Source organism: Gymnogyps californianus, unplaced genomic scaffold, assembly GCF_018139145.2.
Source record: "Gymnogyps californianus isolate 813 unplaced genomic scaffold, ASM1813914v2 HiC_scaffold_40, whole genome shotgun sequence".
Taxonomy (NCBI): domain Eukaryota; kingdom Metazoa; phylum Chordata; class Aves; order Accipitriformes; family Cathartidae; genus Gymnogyps; species Gymnogyps californianus.
In genome coordinates this window covers 1-14,326 of record NW_026114290.1, presented here as the reverse complement: position 1 = coordinate 14,326, position 14,326 = coordinate 1, and the positions used below count along the sequence as shown (strand labels likewise).

At 55.4% G+C, this 14,326-nt stretch overlaps 1 protein-coding gene across 2 annotated transcripts in view; it reads right to left on the bottom strand.

Moving 5' to 3' along the window:
* WIZ (WIZ zinc finger) overlaps window positions 1–13,040 on the bottom strand; it is a 52,977-nt gene extending 39,937 nt beyond the window's left edge. For both annotated transcript variants that reach the window (XM_050914415.1, XM_050914414.1), the window contains exon 1: window positions 12,636–13,040. In XM_050914415.1, coding sequence (XP_050770372.1) covers window positions 12,636–13,005 — 370 coding nt within the window. In that variant the 5' untranslated portion in view covers window positions 13,006–13,040. The remainder of the gene's footprint in view (window positions 1–12,635) is intronic.
* Window positions 13,041–14,326: the final 1,286 nt, after the last annotated feature.

Below are 14,326 nucleotides of genomic sequence, written 5' to 3'. Positions count from 1 at the left end.
TGGCCCTTTTGGCCGTGAGGGCACATGGTTGACTCCCGTTGAGCTTCCCATCAACCAAGACCCCCCAGATCCCTCTCTGCAGGGCTGCACTCCAGCCTCTTGGCCCCAAATCCATACATACATCCCAGATGACACTATCCCAGGTGCAGAATCCGGCATTCGTCCTTGTTCAATATCATACAGCTGGTGATTGCCCAGCGCTCTCATCTATTGAGATCTCTCCGTGAGGCCTCTCTACCCTCGAGGGAATCAAGAACTTCTCCTAATTAAGTATCATCAGCAAACTTACTAAGTGTGCACTCAACTCCCGTGTCCAGGTCATCGATAAAAACATTGATGTGAGAAAACCCCCTAGAGAACACCACTACTGCCTGGCCACCACCCAGATGTTGCCCTGTTGACTCTAACTCTTTGAGCTTGATCCTTCAGCCAACTGTTGACCGAACGTGTTGTGTCCTTGTCTAGCTGTATGCTGGGCATTTCGTCCAGAAGGATACTCTGAAACAGTATCGAAAGCTTTGCTAAAATCCCCCAAAACCACATCCACTGCCTTCCCTTCGTCCATGAGGTGGGTAACCTTGTCACAAAAGGATATTCAGTTAAGAAGACATGACTTTCCGTTCATGAACCCATGTTGGCTTTGACCGATGACTGCATCGTCTTTCGAGTGTTTTTCAATAACTCCCAGAATAACCTTCTCCATAATTTTACCAGGCACCAAAGCGAAACCGACAGGCCTATAATTACCAGGGTCATCTTTCTTGCCCTTCTTGGAAATTGGAATAACATTCGCTAGCTTCCAGTTGACTCTTCAGAGTCCCAAGACCCTTGATAAATAACAGAAAGGTCTCACAATAACATTGTCCAGCTCTCCCAGCACCCTGCGACGAATGCCATCGGGCCACATCGACTTACGTGCATGCAGCTGCTGCAGCAATCCCATACAAGTTCAAACTCAACTGGGAGATTATCACTCCCCCAGTTGTGGTCCTCCAACCATGGGCTCCACGGGGTCCCACGGCCCATCACTGGTGTTAAAGACAGGGGTGAAGGCGGCATGAAATATTTCTGCTTTATCTTCATCCCTATTTAGGAGGTGACCAACATCATCAAGTAACAGACCAATGTTTTCTTTCGTCCTCCTTTTGCTGTTAACATACTCAAAAAAACCTTTTTTTTTTTTTTTTGTTGTTGTTGTTATCCACCACAGTACCAGCCCGACACGGTGCTGCAGGAGGCACAGTGCAAACACGAGTTTCACTTTCTCAGCAGCAGCAAACTCCAGAGAAGGATTATCGTGGCCTCGTGCCGAAGCATTAGCTCATTTCTGCTGGGGTTGGGAGAAGGTTACGATATCTTCATCCCCAGCTTGACCCAGCAGCAGTTTGCTCTTGCAAAAGGGGTCATTGCTACAGCCACTTATCCCTTACGCGCTCCTGAATAGCTTTTATCCCCCCGATATTGAGGGAAAAAAAGAAAAAAAATTAGATTTAGGTCACTTGCTGAGGCTTTCCAGATATCTGGCAGCCTGGACGGAGCAGGAGAGCAGCCTAGGCTGTAGGACAGAAGCAAGCCACCCCAAAAAACCCAACACCGCAGCCACAACACATTCACACCCCACTTGCCCCCATCAAGAACTTGGCTTTGCATGGCCAAAAAACAAGCTTGCACCGGTACAGAACCTTTCCTCCCCATAAATGCCCAGTGGAGAAGGAGGATTGGGCCATGTCCTACTTTGCAAGGCAGCAGGAGAATCCACGGCCGTGCCCAGTGTTGCCCCCAGCTTATTTTTAAACCGTGGCCCAGTTAGCACGAGCGACGGCACAGCGGAGAGAGGCTGCTCGGGGGGTGCTGGATTTGGGAGGTTATTTATAGACATCGAAAGACGGGCACGGCAGGTGCTCCGTGCCTTGGACAACCGCTACCGAGCGCGGGTGTGAAACCTTCTCCCAGCACACCGAGGAGGACCACCGGGCACCAGACAGGACCCCTCATCGCCGCAGACCTTGCCCGTTCAGGGCCACGGTTTTGGGTTACCAAAGACCACCCATGGCAAGAAAACGGCTTGAACAACACTCACCCCATTGTCTTGGTGGCATGTTCAAGGACCACGTCATGACCCACCTTCCCACCCCATAGGAAAGTCGCCATGCTCGCGAGCAACCACCCAACCCAACCCTCGTGCTGCCATCAAATCCTTATTTTGGTGCTTACCCACGGCACAGGTAGAAAGCTACTAACCCCCAAAGTCTTCGGGAAGAGCTTCACGGCCGAGAGCTTTGTTACCCCTGCGTTAGAGGAGACATAGCGTGGGGTTTTTTCCATGCAACTTTAGGGTTTCCAACTGTACTCCACGTCCCAGCTCCAGCTAAGCCCTGCCTGTTGTCTTGGACTCAAGTATTCAATTATTTATTTGCTAGGCAACAACATGACATCTTTCCTGGCACCGTTCGCAGGCTAAGAGGCTGACGAAGCGGTAATTAGTAAGGAAGGTTACTGGGACTGTGAGCTCAACCTCCCGGTTAAGAGAGGTTGAAAGCCAACAGCTTAAACTCAGCCCAACACCAGGGAGGAAGAAGACAACGTTGGGAAACAGCCACAATTTCAGGGGCAGCCCCTCACCCATGCAAAAAACCTTAGAAAAGGTCCCTGGATGTAGGCACCGGGGACTGTCCCAAAGAGTTAAGGCAAGATTAGCAAGAGCTGCACCTCCGTGGAGTGTCTGGTCTCATGACTTGCATATCTTTTCTGGATGGAGTTCAAAGGTGGGCCATAAAAAAAAAAATGGCCCAGCAGTTGGCAAACACACCTTGGGATGGGCTACCTGTGAGCTGCTCCGCTCCAGAAAAAGGTTTAGAGGCAGCTGGAGCTCTCTGCTCAACCCAAGATCAAACCAAAGCACGATTTCCTATGCTGGAGCACTTCACATGGGGACCCACCTTGCAAGAACAACACGTTTTCCCCCAAAACACCCCTAAAACTCACTCCAATGCTTCACAATTAGAACTAGGACGGTGCCATGAGGTCTCATCACCCCACCAAAGCCCAGATCTAGGACAAACGCCAGCACTGCAAGGGCTGAGTATCCTCTGACCTCCTCATCCTGTTAATTGTATTTCCCAGGCTCCTATAAACCAACGGCTCCAGCTCTTTGCTCCTGCCTCTCATCCGCAAGTCCCTACCCCCAGGAAGGGTCATCCAGATGCTCTTTGGAACAACAACAATCGCGAAGAGGTGGGACAGACAGCAGCATCTCAAGACCCTCACATACATCCTCCGTGACCAAGAATTTAAGACTTGGTTAAGGGAGAGTTTAAGGGTTGGGCTTCTAAATCTCATGAACATCTACCAGAAGACTTTAAGGACCAATTTCTTGGGGTTTTTTGGTGTCTCCCTGGGCACACGGCTGTACAATCGCCAGCCGGGGCAGCTCAGACCAAGACAGACACACAGACTCAACCAACAGCTCAGCAACAGCAGAAACAGCTCTTCAGAAACCGTGGTTTGAGAAACCAACGCTCCATTCGCGCAAGCCCCAAACGCCGCTTCCCTTCTCCATCTCTTCGCTCGGAGCTGTTGGCAGCCGATGCGAAACAAGCCCGACACCGGTGACCTGCGCGGGGACAGGAGGACACCACCAAAAGCAAAGCAAGAGATGTTCCTTCAGCTGCGGTGAAATGATGTTAAACCGTTATTTTGCGCAATTTCCGGACACGAGTTCTCCATCTCGGGCACATGTAGGATCCTTTACCTTCCTCAGAGGACAGCGATGAACCGCAGCCACCAAAGGCCACCACTTAGCACATCTCCAGCCAACCCGTGTCCCCACTGGGTTGATTTGTGCTCCGTCGGAGGTCCCTATCGCAGGCTCCCGGCGTTACAAATCACACGTTCTAAAATCATCTCCCTTTCTCCAGCTGCTCCCGGTGTGGCTGCGGGTGGGTGCCCCTCCGGGTGCAGACGCTTTTCAATATTTTAATGCAAAATTGCAACCGGATCACGCGCATCCACTCAACATCGTCCAGATTAATGCAACACAAAGTCATCTTATTTATCGCCAGACTGGCCACGCTCAAAGGTACCAGCGAGATCTCCGGAGAGCGGCTGTGCTATAGCGCCGCATCGCTCAAAAATGGCAATTATTGGGTTTTTGGTTTTTTTTTTTTTTAGTGGTGGATCTGTTTGGATCAGCTCGGCAGCGTGCAAGTCCTGGGGGAGCTTTGCCAAGCCCTAACAGGCAGGTACGTGCCGTGGCGGGGAGCACATCCGCGCACCGGCTCCATCCAAAACCCAACACCCCGATTCAGGGCCGTCCCCCGGCTCCGTCCAACACCCGATGCCCCAGTTCCGGGCCGTGCAAAGCAACCAGTAAACATTTACTATTTGCAGCAATATTTGATGCCTGCCACCCAATTTTAGCAGCACACGCGGCCCTTTCCAACATCTTGCACCCACGGACTACCCGGCACATCTCCGTCTCCAAATCCTCGCGGCGCAAGCCAGGAAAAACCACGCCATACAGCTTAAATCCAGCTTTTCCAGCACCCAGCATCCGAAGGGCATGATAATATACATATATATATATAAAATAAATCCCAGCATGAGTGGGAGCCTGAGCCCAGCACCCAGCCATGTGCTGCGGATCCAGCCCGGGCATCCCTGGACCCCGACATCCATCTGCTGCCGGGATTTATTGACTTCTACCGTACAGCCGAGTTGCCACCGGTGCTTTTCCAGCTACTTCCTCCTTATCTCCATCCGCTCCACGGCGGTTTGGTTATTTAAGCACCGTGCAGACTTTGCCCTCTTCCCTGCTCTCTCTTCCCCGCTCCCATCCCCTCCGAAAGGATACTCAGGACTTTCGGAGGAGGGAAGCGGGTTCGGAGAGTCGTTCAGCCTTCATCCACCACCTCCCGTGCTCCCGTGGTGAGGATGAGCATGTTTTTGGGGTGAAAGCCACCCCCTGGAGAGGCTCCGGGGTGGGCGGGGAGGTGGATAACGTGGCAACATGGATCAGGAGCCAGCTCGACCCACGGTGATTTGTCACCGGTGCCACCAACCCCAAAACGACCCAAATTCAGGCAATTTCATCCCGGTGATTCCCTCGTCCCACGAAATCCCCACGGCACCTTATGCTCAGCCTGGAGAGCAGCTCCTGTTTAGCAGGACACCCCTAGAAAAGCCCCTGCGGCATCTAACGAGCTTTGCTTTAACGATGATGAAGGTAGCAATACCTCAGAGGCCAGGAATGAGGACATCTACGAGGACACACTCCACGGGTGTGCAAGAACAGATGCCGTGGAGCTCCCTCTATCCCCAATCCCGCTGGATTTCTCCCCATTTTGCAAGGGGAGCCAAGCGCACAGCCCGGATCCCTCCCTCTGCGGCAGTGGGATTTTGCCGGGGGTCCAAGGGAAAACTGAGTCACGGATGGAGCCTTGCAGCTTGAGATTATCCTTTTTTTTTTTTAATAATTTAAGCCAGACATCACTCTCCCAACAGCAGCGGCCCAAACCCAGGCTCCTCTCGGCACCGCGGAAGGGGATGTGGCCGAACAGATGAGCATCGTTATTCCCCGGCGGCAATTAAAACCCAAATTACTGCCGACCCAAGGATGGGTTCTCCCCAAACCACTCCAGGCTGGAGACACAGACGGGGACAACTTCCCAACACGTGCAGCACTGGTGATCGTCACACCCTGCGGCTTATTTCTGCCATTTAATTACTTTCCAAGAAAGTATTTAGAAAGAAAAAATACCCACAACCTACAGCCCCACGGGACCGGCGAGCGCTGAGCTGTTGGGACAAGCCAGCGCCTTTCCCTCGGGGTTGCTCCTTGCGTGGGCAGCGGGCGCCGAGCCCACCTCCGCCCTGGGAACGTCGTGTCCTGCCCCTCGATTTCCCGACGGCATCGGGCGGTGACGGGAACGGAGGCAAACACTGCTCCGAGCATCCTTTCCCGGGCTCTTGTGCCTGGCTCCAGGCTCAAGTGGGTTCTTGAGTTTCATTCCAGCAGGGGGAAAAAAAAAAACCCACAAACGAAAAAAAAATATTTAAAAAAAAAAAAAAAAAAAATAATCAGATCGTGCACGTGGATGCTGGAGAGGGGAGGGGATCTCCGAGTGTCGGGATCAGCTTTTCCCGGGAGCGATCTCAACTTCAAGAGCTCCTTAATGGTGCTTGGAGGGATGAATCAAAAGAGGCTCTTGGCCCGTGACAGCAGTTCTTGCAAGTCAAGACTGGAGGGGGAAGGGGAGAAGGATGGAGAGGGGACACAGAAGAAGGGATTAAAAAGAAAGGAGAAGGGAGGGGGGGGGGGGGAATAAAATAGGTGGAGAAACAAAAGGGACACGGAGGTGGGACAAAGGCCGAGCCTCAGCCCCTGCCACATGCAGTCCATCTTGGGTATTGTCCTCGCTGTCAGACCTGTATAAATTAAAACCCCGGCACCGCGAGTGCCTTCCCTACCTCCTTTCCGCGGCATCGTCTCTTCCTGAACGGGGCAGGGAAAAAAAAAAAAAAAAAAAAAAAAAAAGAGTCTGTAAAAACTTCTCTATCTCCGGCTTCCCAAGCAGCCACGCCGCCTGATGCTGCAAAAGCTTGAGCATCTTTGGGGGAGCTCAAAGGGGTGATTCCCCCCAAGGTGGGAGGGTTTGGGGGGGGGGGGGGGTTTGGGGGCAGGGGTTTGCTCCTGCTTAGAAAGCCCCTGCGCCAAGAGGATGGAGGCGGCGCAGGGTGCTGTGCGGTGCCGAACAAGCCCGCAGGCTCTGGTTCTCCGCCAGCCCTTTCATGTCGCCTCCCAAAAAAAGACACAGTGGATTTATTGAGTTGCCTAGATCCTAAAAAAAAAAAAATAATAATTAAAAAAAAAAAAAAAAGAAAATCCCTACTTCTTTTTTCCCCCCTCAGAGCTAGAAACGCCCCGAACTAAACCGAGAGCGCCTTCCCCGTGATCGCAATCAAAATAACCATAAAAGCTCCAAATTGGGAATAAATGATGCTGCGGCCAGGTTTCACCGCCTGCGGCACGGGAAAGCCCTGGGGTGCCCATCGCGGGCGGGCAGCGGGTCATTAAAGCAATTTGGGATGAAAAAGCTCCTTTTTAGCTAAAGCACACAAACTGTTTGTACCTCAACTGGGTGTTTTCCCAGTTGTCCCAGTTTGGCACATGGTCAAACCTCACAGCATGCATCAGTTCAGGCTTTCCGGTCTGATATTCCGATGGATAAAATCCGGTCCTGCAAAGCCGGGGCCGACACCGGGGATATTAAAACATCAAGACCAAATCAAACCCCTTCTCCGATGCGATTGGGAGCAGGAGAGGAGCCTGATGCCGATCCTCAATAGCTCCGTCGGATCCTGTACCGGCGATTCAACACATTATAAGGCAAAAAAGAGAAGATTCGGCTAAATCAAGACATATCCGGCGGCTCCAGTGCCGGGAACGACAGATTTTGGGGTCGATAATCTCATGCCAGGACTGCAAATGCTATTTCCTCTCTTCTACCTATTTCATATTAAATCAACGCATGTTTTGCCTTGATTAATTTGGTTAATTAATATGGCAGCTCCCAGACAGAGGTCACTGGTGGGGACATGAGCCTGTGACACCGACTTGCTACGGGGCTTTGCCATCCACAGAGCATGGCGAGCCCGTGTTGGGGACCTCGTGGCACTGCACGACGCCATGGGGACTGTAGTGACACCCCACACTGTCACAGCATCCCCAGAGCATCCTGCTGTCCCTGCATCGGGGACCTTGGTGACACCGCACGCTGCCACAGCATCCCTAGAGCAGGATGTCCCTGCACTGGGGACCTTGTGCACCACATGCTGCTACATCGGGGACACTGGTGACACCAGGTGACACCGCCACTGCCACAGCATCCCCAGACCAGGATGTCCCTGCATTAGGGACCTTGTGACACCACATGCTGCTACATCGGGGACACTGGTGTACCAGGTGACACCATGCACTGCCACAGCATCCCCAGACCAGGATGTCCCTGCATCAGGGACCTTGGTGACACCACGCACTGCCACAGCATCGCCAGAGCAGGATGTCCCCGCATCGGGGACCTTGCGACAGCCGCAAACATCCCTGGTGTAGCATGTCCCCATGCCGGGGATATTAGGACAACATGAACTGCCATAACAGGATGTCCCTATATTGGGGGACCTTGTGACACCCCACACTGCCACGGCAATCCCAGAGCAGGACATCCCTGTATTGGGGACCTTGTGACACCCCACACTGCCACGGCAATGCCAAAGCAGGATGTCCCCGCATCAGGGACCATAGTGACACCCCACACTGCCACAGCAATCCCAGAGCAGGACGTCCCCACACCGGGAACCTTGTGACACCCCACACTGCCACGGCAATCCAAAAGCAAGATGTCCCCACACCGGGAACCTTGTGACACCCCACACTGCCACGGCAATCCCAAAGCAGGACGTCCCCCACATCGGGGACCTCGTGGCACCATCCCCAAGCGCGGGGAGGAGCCGGGTGCCATCCCTCCCACACACGCAGCCGAAAGCACAACCACAACCCAACCCCCCCCCACCGGCCACCAAATCCCCCTCCAAACCCTCCTCCCACCCCACGCACTGGTGGGACCCCTCACCTCCGGTGAAAACTCCAACCTCGTGCTCCATCGCCGGCGGGGACACGCAGCCGGGTGACCCGGCGTGGGGGGGGTGGAACCGAGGGGACCAGCCCCTCCCCGGGCAGCCCTAAGCCAACGCGACGCGGTGAACATGGTAAGGGAGGAAGAACCGAGCAAAAAGCTCGACGTGTTGATGGGCTGCGACCGACCGCGGCTCCAACCGCCCCACCGATCCCCGCGGCTCCAACCCCCCCCCCCCCCCCCCCCCCACCGATCCCCGCGGCTCCAACCGCCCCACCGATCCCCGCGCCGATACAGGGAGGAAACCCCCCCCCTCTGGGTGCGGGTTGATAAGGGTGCCGGCGATTCGGGAAACGAGGAGGGAACCGCAGCCTGGAGATAAAGGCTCAGCAACTCGGATCCCTCCTCGCCGGGTCCCACAGGGAAGCGGCACCTCCCCACTCACCCCTGGGGGGGACAGGGATGAGCCCCAAAGTAGGAAGGGGGTGAAGGTTGGAGCATCTCTGGCCCCATTGCTGCTGTCCGCAACAACTAATTACCTAAACCACTCCTAAAAGAGCCCCCGCGTGGTGCAGCACCCCGAAAAAATCCCGGTAAGCAGCCCAAAACATCCCCCCAAAGAGCAAGGAGGGGAGACGAGGCCACCAAAAAGCCACGAGAAGGGTCCCCGCGGGATGTGGCACCCAGCTCCCATCGCTCATGGTGCCTCCAGCCCAAAAACAGGGTGACGGTTCGGGTACCACAACCGGGGATGGGAAATCCCCGGCAGCGTCTCCTTCCCCCTCCCCACGCCGGCTCAAAGCTCAGTCGGGCAGAACGGAGCAGCTGCCCGAGCCGCCACGGTGCTCGCTCCTCCGCTAACAAGCCCGCACGCTACAGAGCCCAGCCGCCGCTTGCTTGCCGCGATCACCGGCACCGGGGCAAGCGGCGACGCGGGGTTTCTTCTTCCATCTCCTCTCCTGCACCGCTGTCCTTCGTGGGTCACACCGTGCGGGGTGTGCTGCCTCTCCGGCACCGGCTCGGCGCTCTCTGGCACGCAAGCAACACTGCTCGGTGCCAGTGGCACCCCAAAAACCACCCTCATTGAGGGGAACATCTCTCCTGGAGATCGCTTGCTGACCTCCCGGCAGCAGCACGGACTTTGCCTGGCTCTAAAAACCTACCGGCAGCTGCCAAAGCTGCCTCTGGCTCATGGTCACAGTACTCGGCAGATGCCAAGATAATTTTGTTGTGATGAGGCTGTTGGAGGCACCAGAAGAGCCCCAAAACCTTGACATCAGTGGCACCGCAAGCGTTTGTGTGAGGTCGTCCCACCCCACCAGACCCTTAGTCCGGCGTGCCAGTCTTAACCTCCATTTTGGGGCATTTGGGGCCATTTCACCTTGTTTTTTCAAGCCGAGAAGTGCAACGGGAGCTCGCCCAGCCCCTCCGGTTGCATGCCCTTAAGTCTGCCCATGAGCACGACTGGAGCTGGGTCCACCCAAAGCACCCCAGGACCCCAACTGAGCCCCACCACCCATCCAGAGCCAGGTTGGACATACAGATGGGGACGTTCTCCATCTCCCGACACAGCCCTCGCTATTTTTTGGGCACCGACTCCCTCCTTAAACACCATCTCTAAACATCCATGTCCGTTCCCCAGAGTTAATTTTCCACCCATTGACCACAGTGAAGGAACCGAGAGCTGAAAAGCTTCCCAGATGCAACGTGGTCCTTCCGCACCCACCTCATGGTGGGGTAAATAACAGCAGGACTCACCCAGCAGGTCGCCTGCGCCAGAAGATAAGGTTTTAAGTCAACTGGTGTTTGCAGAGATGGGCAAACTCGTTACGGGGAAGCAGCGTGGAAGAGGAATCACAGCCGGCCACTCGACTGAAAAAGCCACCCTCCAGCCAGGGGACAAGTAACAAGGCAAATCACCGGCCAGTGGTGGGATCCGTGGCCACCACCCACCTCGTTTTCCAGCGAGGATGTGGGGATGGGGAAGGACAAGGGGGTTGCAAACGCATGGAAGGGTTCAGGTAGGACTTGGGATGGTGGAGGTGCCCAGCCGGCATTTGGCATTGAAATGATGGAGAAGTTGAGGTGGGACAGGGTTAATCCTCCAAAGCAGGCAGAGGACAGACACCAGACAACCAGGGATCTACAGATAGGCAGACAACTTGCAGCAGCCGCGCTCAATAGATAAGGAATTGGCCGAAGAGCTGTGTCCGAAGAGTTGTAGTCAACATCTCAAGGTCCAAGTGGAAACCAGTAACAAGCGGAGACCCTCAAGGGTCTGTACGGGGATCAGTACTATTTAATATCTCCATCAACAACACGTATCGTGGGATTGAGCGCACCCTCAGCAAGTTTGTGGGTGACACCAAACTGAGTTGATACCTTGAGGGAAGGGATGTCATCCAGAAGGACCTTGACAGGCCAATGGGACTTCTTGATGGATCAAAAAGCGGGCCAACGTGAACCTCAGGAAGCTCACCGAGGCCAAATGCAAGGTCCTGCACCCGGGTCGGGGCAATCCCCAGTGTCACGGACTAGGGGACTGAGAGCAGCCCCATGGAGAAGGGCCTATTAAAGCGGGTCTAGCGGAGACCACTTGGATCGAAGACGATCCAAGAGCTGGAGCACCTCTCCTATGAAGAAAGGCTGATAAGAGTTGGGGTTGTCCAGTCTGGAGAAGTGAAGGCTCTGGGAAAACCTTCCTGTGGCCTTTCCGTATATAAAAGGGGCTTGTAAGATGGATAAAGACTTTTTAGCAAGACCCGTAGGGCAAGGGGCAACGGGTTTAAACTGGAAGAGGGTAGATTTAGATTAAACCTAAGGAAGAAACGTTTTATGATGAAGGTGGTGAGACACTGGACCAGGTTGCCCAGAGAAATTGTGGATGCCCCATCACTGGAAGCGTTCAAGATCAGGTTGCACGGGGTTTTGAGCAACCTCATCTAGTGGGAGATGTCCCTGCCCACAGCAAGCGGTTGGACTGGATGATCTTTGAAGGTCCCTTCCAACCCAAAACATTCTATGAAAACCTCTCTGCTCATCCAGAGCCCTTGGAAGAGAGTTTTTCACAGAGCCGAGCCAGGGGCGGACCCAACGGGGTCTCCCATGGGTGACGGAGATCCCCCACCCCATAACGGGACATCCCCTGCGAGAGCACCCGGTCCACACACGGGGTTTTTACGCTGCCAAGAGCAACCCAGTATAGCTGCATGCCAGCACTGGGGGCCAACCAGTCCTTGCCGGAGCTGCTCATCCCCTGTCACCCGCACAGCGCCGGCAGCACGGCTTCCCCAGCACCGAGCGGTGGGGCAGAGGACAACGCCTTCGCCCTGCAAGCGCGCAGCCGCCCTCGGCAGAGCTGGAGGAGCGTTTCCGTTTCAAGAAGAGGGGAATTCAGTGAGGCCAGGCGCAGGTGGCACAGTTTCGCTCCGCTCGGCACAACCGCTGCTTCGCCAGCAATACCGAAAACACACGGGTCACCGCCGCGGCGGCACAGTCCCCACCTGCTCCCTCCTGATGCGGCACCGGTCCCACACCGATGCGCGGTGGAGCACGACCACCTTGCACGGGGACAGGCAAGTGTCGTTTGGGGACACCTTCGGTTCGGGGTCCCAACGCTGTGCCAGGGGAGACGAGGGGTCTCCAAAAAGCCACCAGCTTGACCCACCGCCGGGTTTTGTGCCTGTCTGTGGTGCTGAAGCCGGGTCGCGGCACAACGGCACAGGGATGCCAGCCCGGCATTCAAACCCGGGTTTCTCCTTCCATCAAACCCACATGTTTCTTACCGTACCGCGGTTCCTGTTTCACCGCGAGATGCTGAGAGTTGGGGAACGTCTCCAACGCCAGGAGAGCAAATGCCCGCCGCAAACTGCCCCGGCGCGATGGTGCGACCATCGGGCAAACCAACCGAATCAACCCGAGCATCACCAGGCACGCACGAAGCACCGGGAGATGTCCCCGTCTCCCAAGAAGCCACCCCAACGGCGCCGACCGGGGACTTACCGGCCACGTCGTGCGCTTCCAGGGCGACGTCGGGCTCCTGACGTGAGAGCGACGAGAAGAAGTCGGGGTCCTCTTGCAACGGGCGCAGCTCGGCGCCGGAGGGTCCCTTCCCCTCCCTGCTCATCGTCGCCAGATCATCTGCGGCATAGAAAGCATCTTCCTCGAGCTCCGTCTCCGTTTCCACCGACGTCCCAGATAAAGCCGGGTTCTCCAGGGGCTTTTTTGCATCTTGAAGGAAAGCGGCTCTTCGTTCTTCGCCTTGGGGGCACTCAAGGGCAGGAAAAGTCTCTTTGTTTGGCTCCGGTGTCATTAACAGGGCTCTGCCTCCATCTCCTTGGCGCTCTGAGAAATTAGGGACAGCTTTCTCCATCCCTCGCCGATTGTGCTGTGTCACTCGGAAAAAAACACCGCGCCGGCACTCGGGAGGGTTGGCGGCCAGGGACTGCCGGAAAAATCTACAAGAAATAAGAGATAAAAGAGGAGAAAATGAGAAAAGAGGCCGGATTTTGCAGAGGTAGAGGAGAAACAGTTGCGGCTCTGCCCGTGCCGGGAAACCCAATGGTCTCGGTGCCTTGCCGTGGTCACCAAAGCTCTGGTGTCCCAGAGCCGGGCAAGACATCGGGTCCCATGGCTCTCCCCTTGCAAAAAATTGGTGCTGCCAGTAGCCAACACGGTGCCAGGTCCCTGCCGGAGTCAAAGGACTCCAAAAGGTGCTGCTTCTCCCCAGTCCAAAGCTTTTTCCCGCCCCGCTCTCTGCACCACGATTTGCCGGGGGAACGGCATCCCCTCCATCCTCTGCCACACACTCCCCAAAAAACCCCGGTCGCCCCCAAATCGATTATTTATCCCTCAAAAAAATTCAATCCCCACGATGCAGCGCGGCGAAAGGTGCCAGTTTGCACTCCTGGGAGCTCTGCTCTGCTGTTGGCTGCCCCAAAATCGGGGTGGCTGCCCCCAAAAACGGGAGGAGGTGGATTTTGGGATGCTGTGCCACATCCTTCCCCCGTATGAATTCAAGCGGATGGGACAAAGTGGTACCTTCGCGCTGGGGGACCCTCGAAGGGTTTGGGGACCCCTCAAAGGGTTTGGGGACCCCTCAAAGGGCAACCGGGTACCGGCCGCTCAAGTGTGGATCCCCCCCAAAAACAAACCATCACCGCAAAACACCTTCTGCCACCCGACACTGCTGCAGCTGCAGGTTCCAAGGGTGAAAAATAAAATCATCGGGAGAAATAAAGGAGAGCGCTCAGGATCCTGATCTCTGCAGGGCGGAGATGCCGGGTGGAATCCTGACCCGGGTAGGCGGAGAAGGGAAAAAAAGGAGGAAAGAGGCGCTAAAAAGCCGGGCTTATCAGCTCCGCTGGAGGATAAAGGCACAGGAGGAGAGCGAAGGAGCTAAATTTACCCCGGTGAGGAAGGAGAAGGCAGAGAAGAGACTATAAATACCTTCAAGGTAGGAATGCAAATGAAGAGGGAATTATTCGAGCTGGCGCAAGATGTTTCCCCGCCCCGGGGTCGAGGGAGGAGAGCGATGGAGCAAATCCCAACGCCCGGCGGCCACCTCGAAATGCCACCCCGAAATCTCTCCCGCCCCAAAGCAGCCGGTGCCTGTCGCTTCCCCGGGGAACGATGCCCGGAGCCAACGTGGGTTAGTTTGCCAATAAAGAAGTGAAAAGAGAAATTCAATTAAA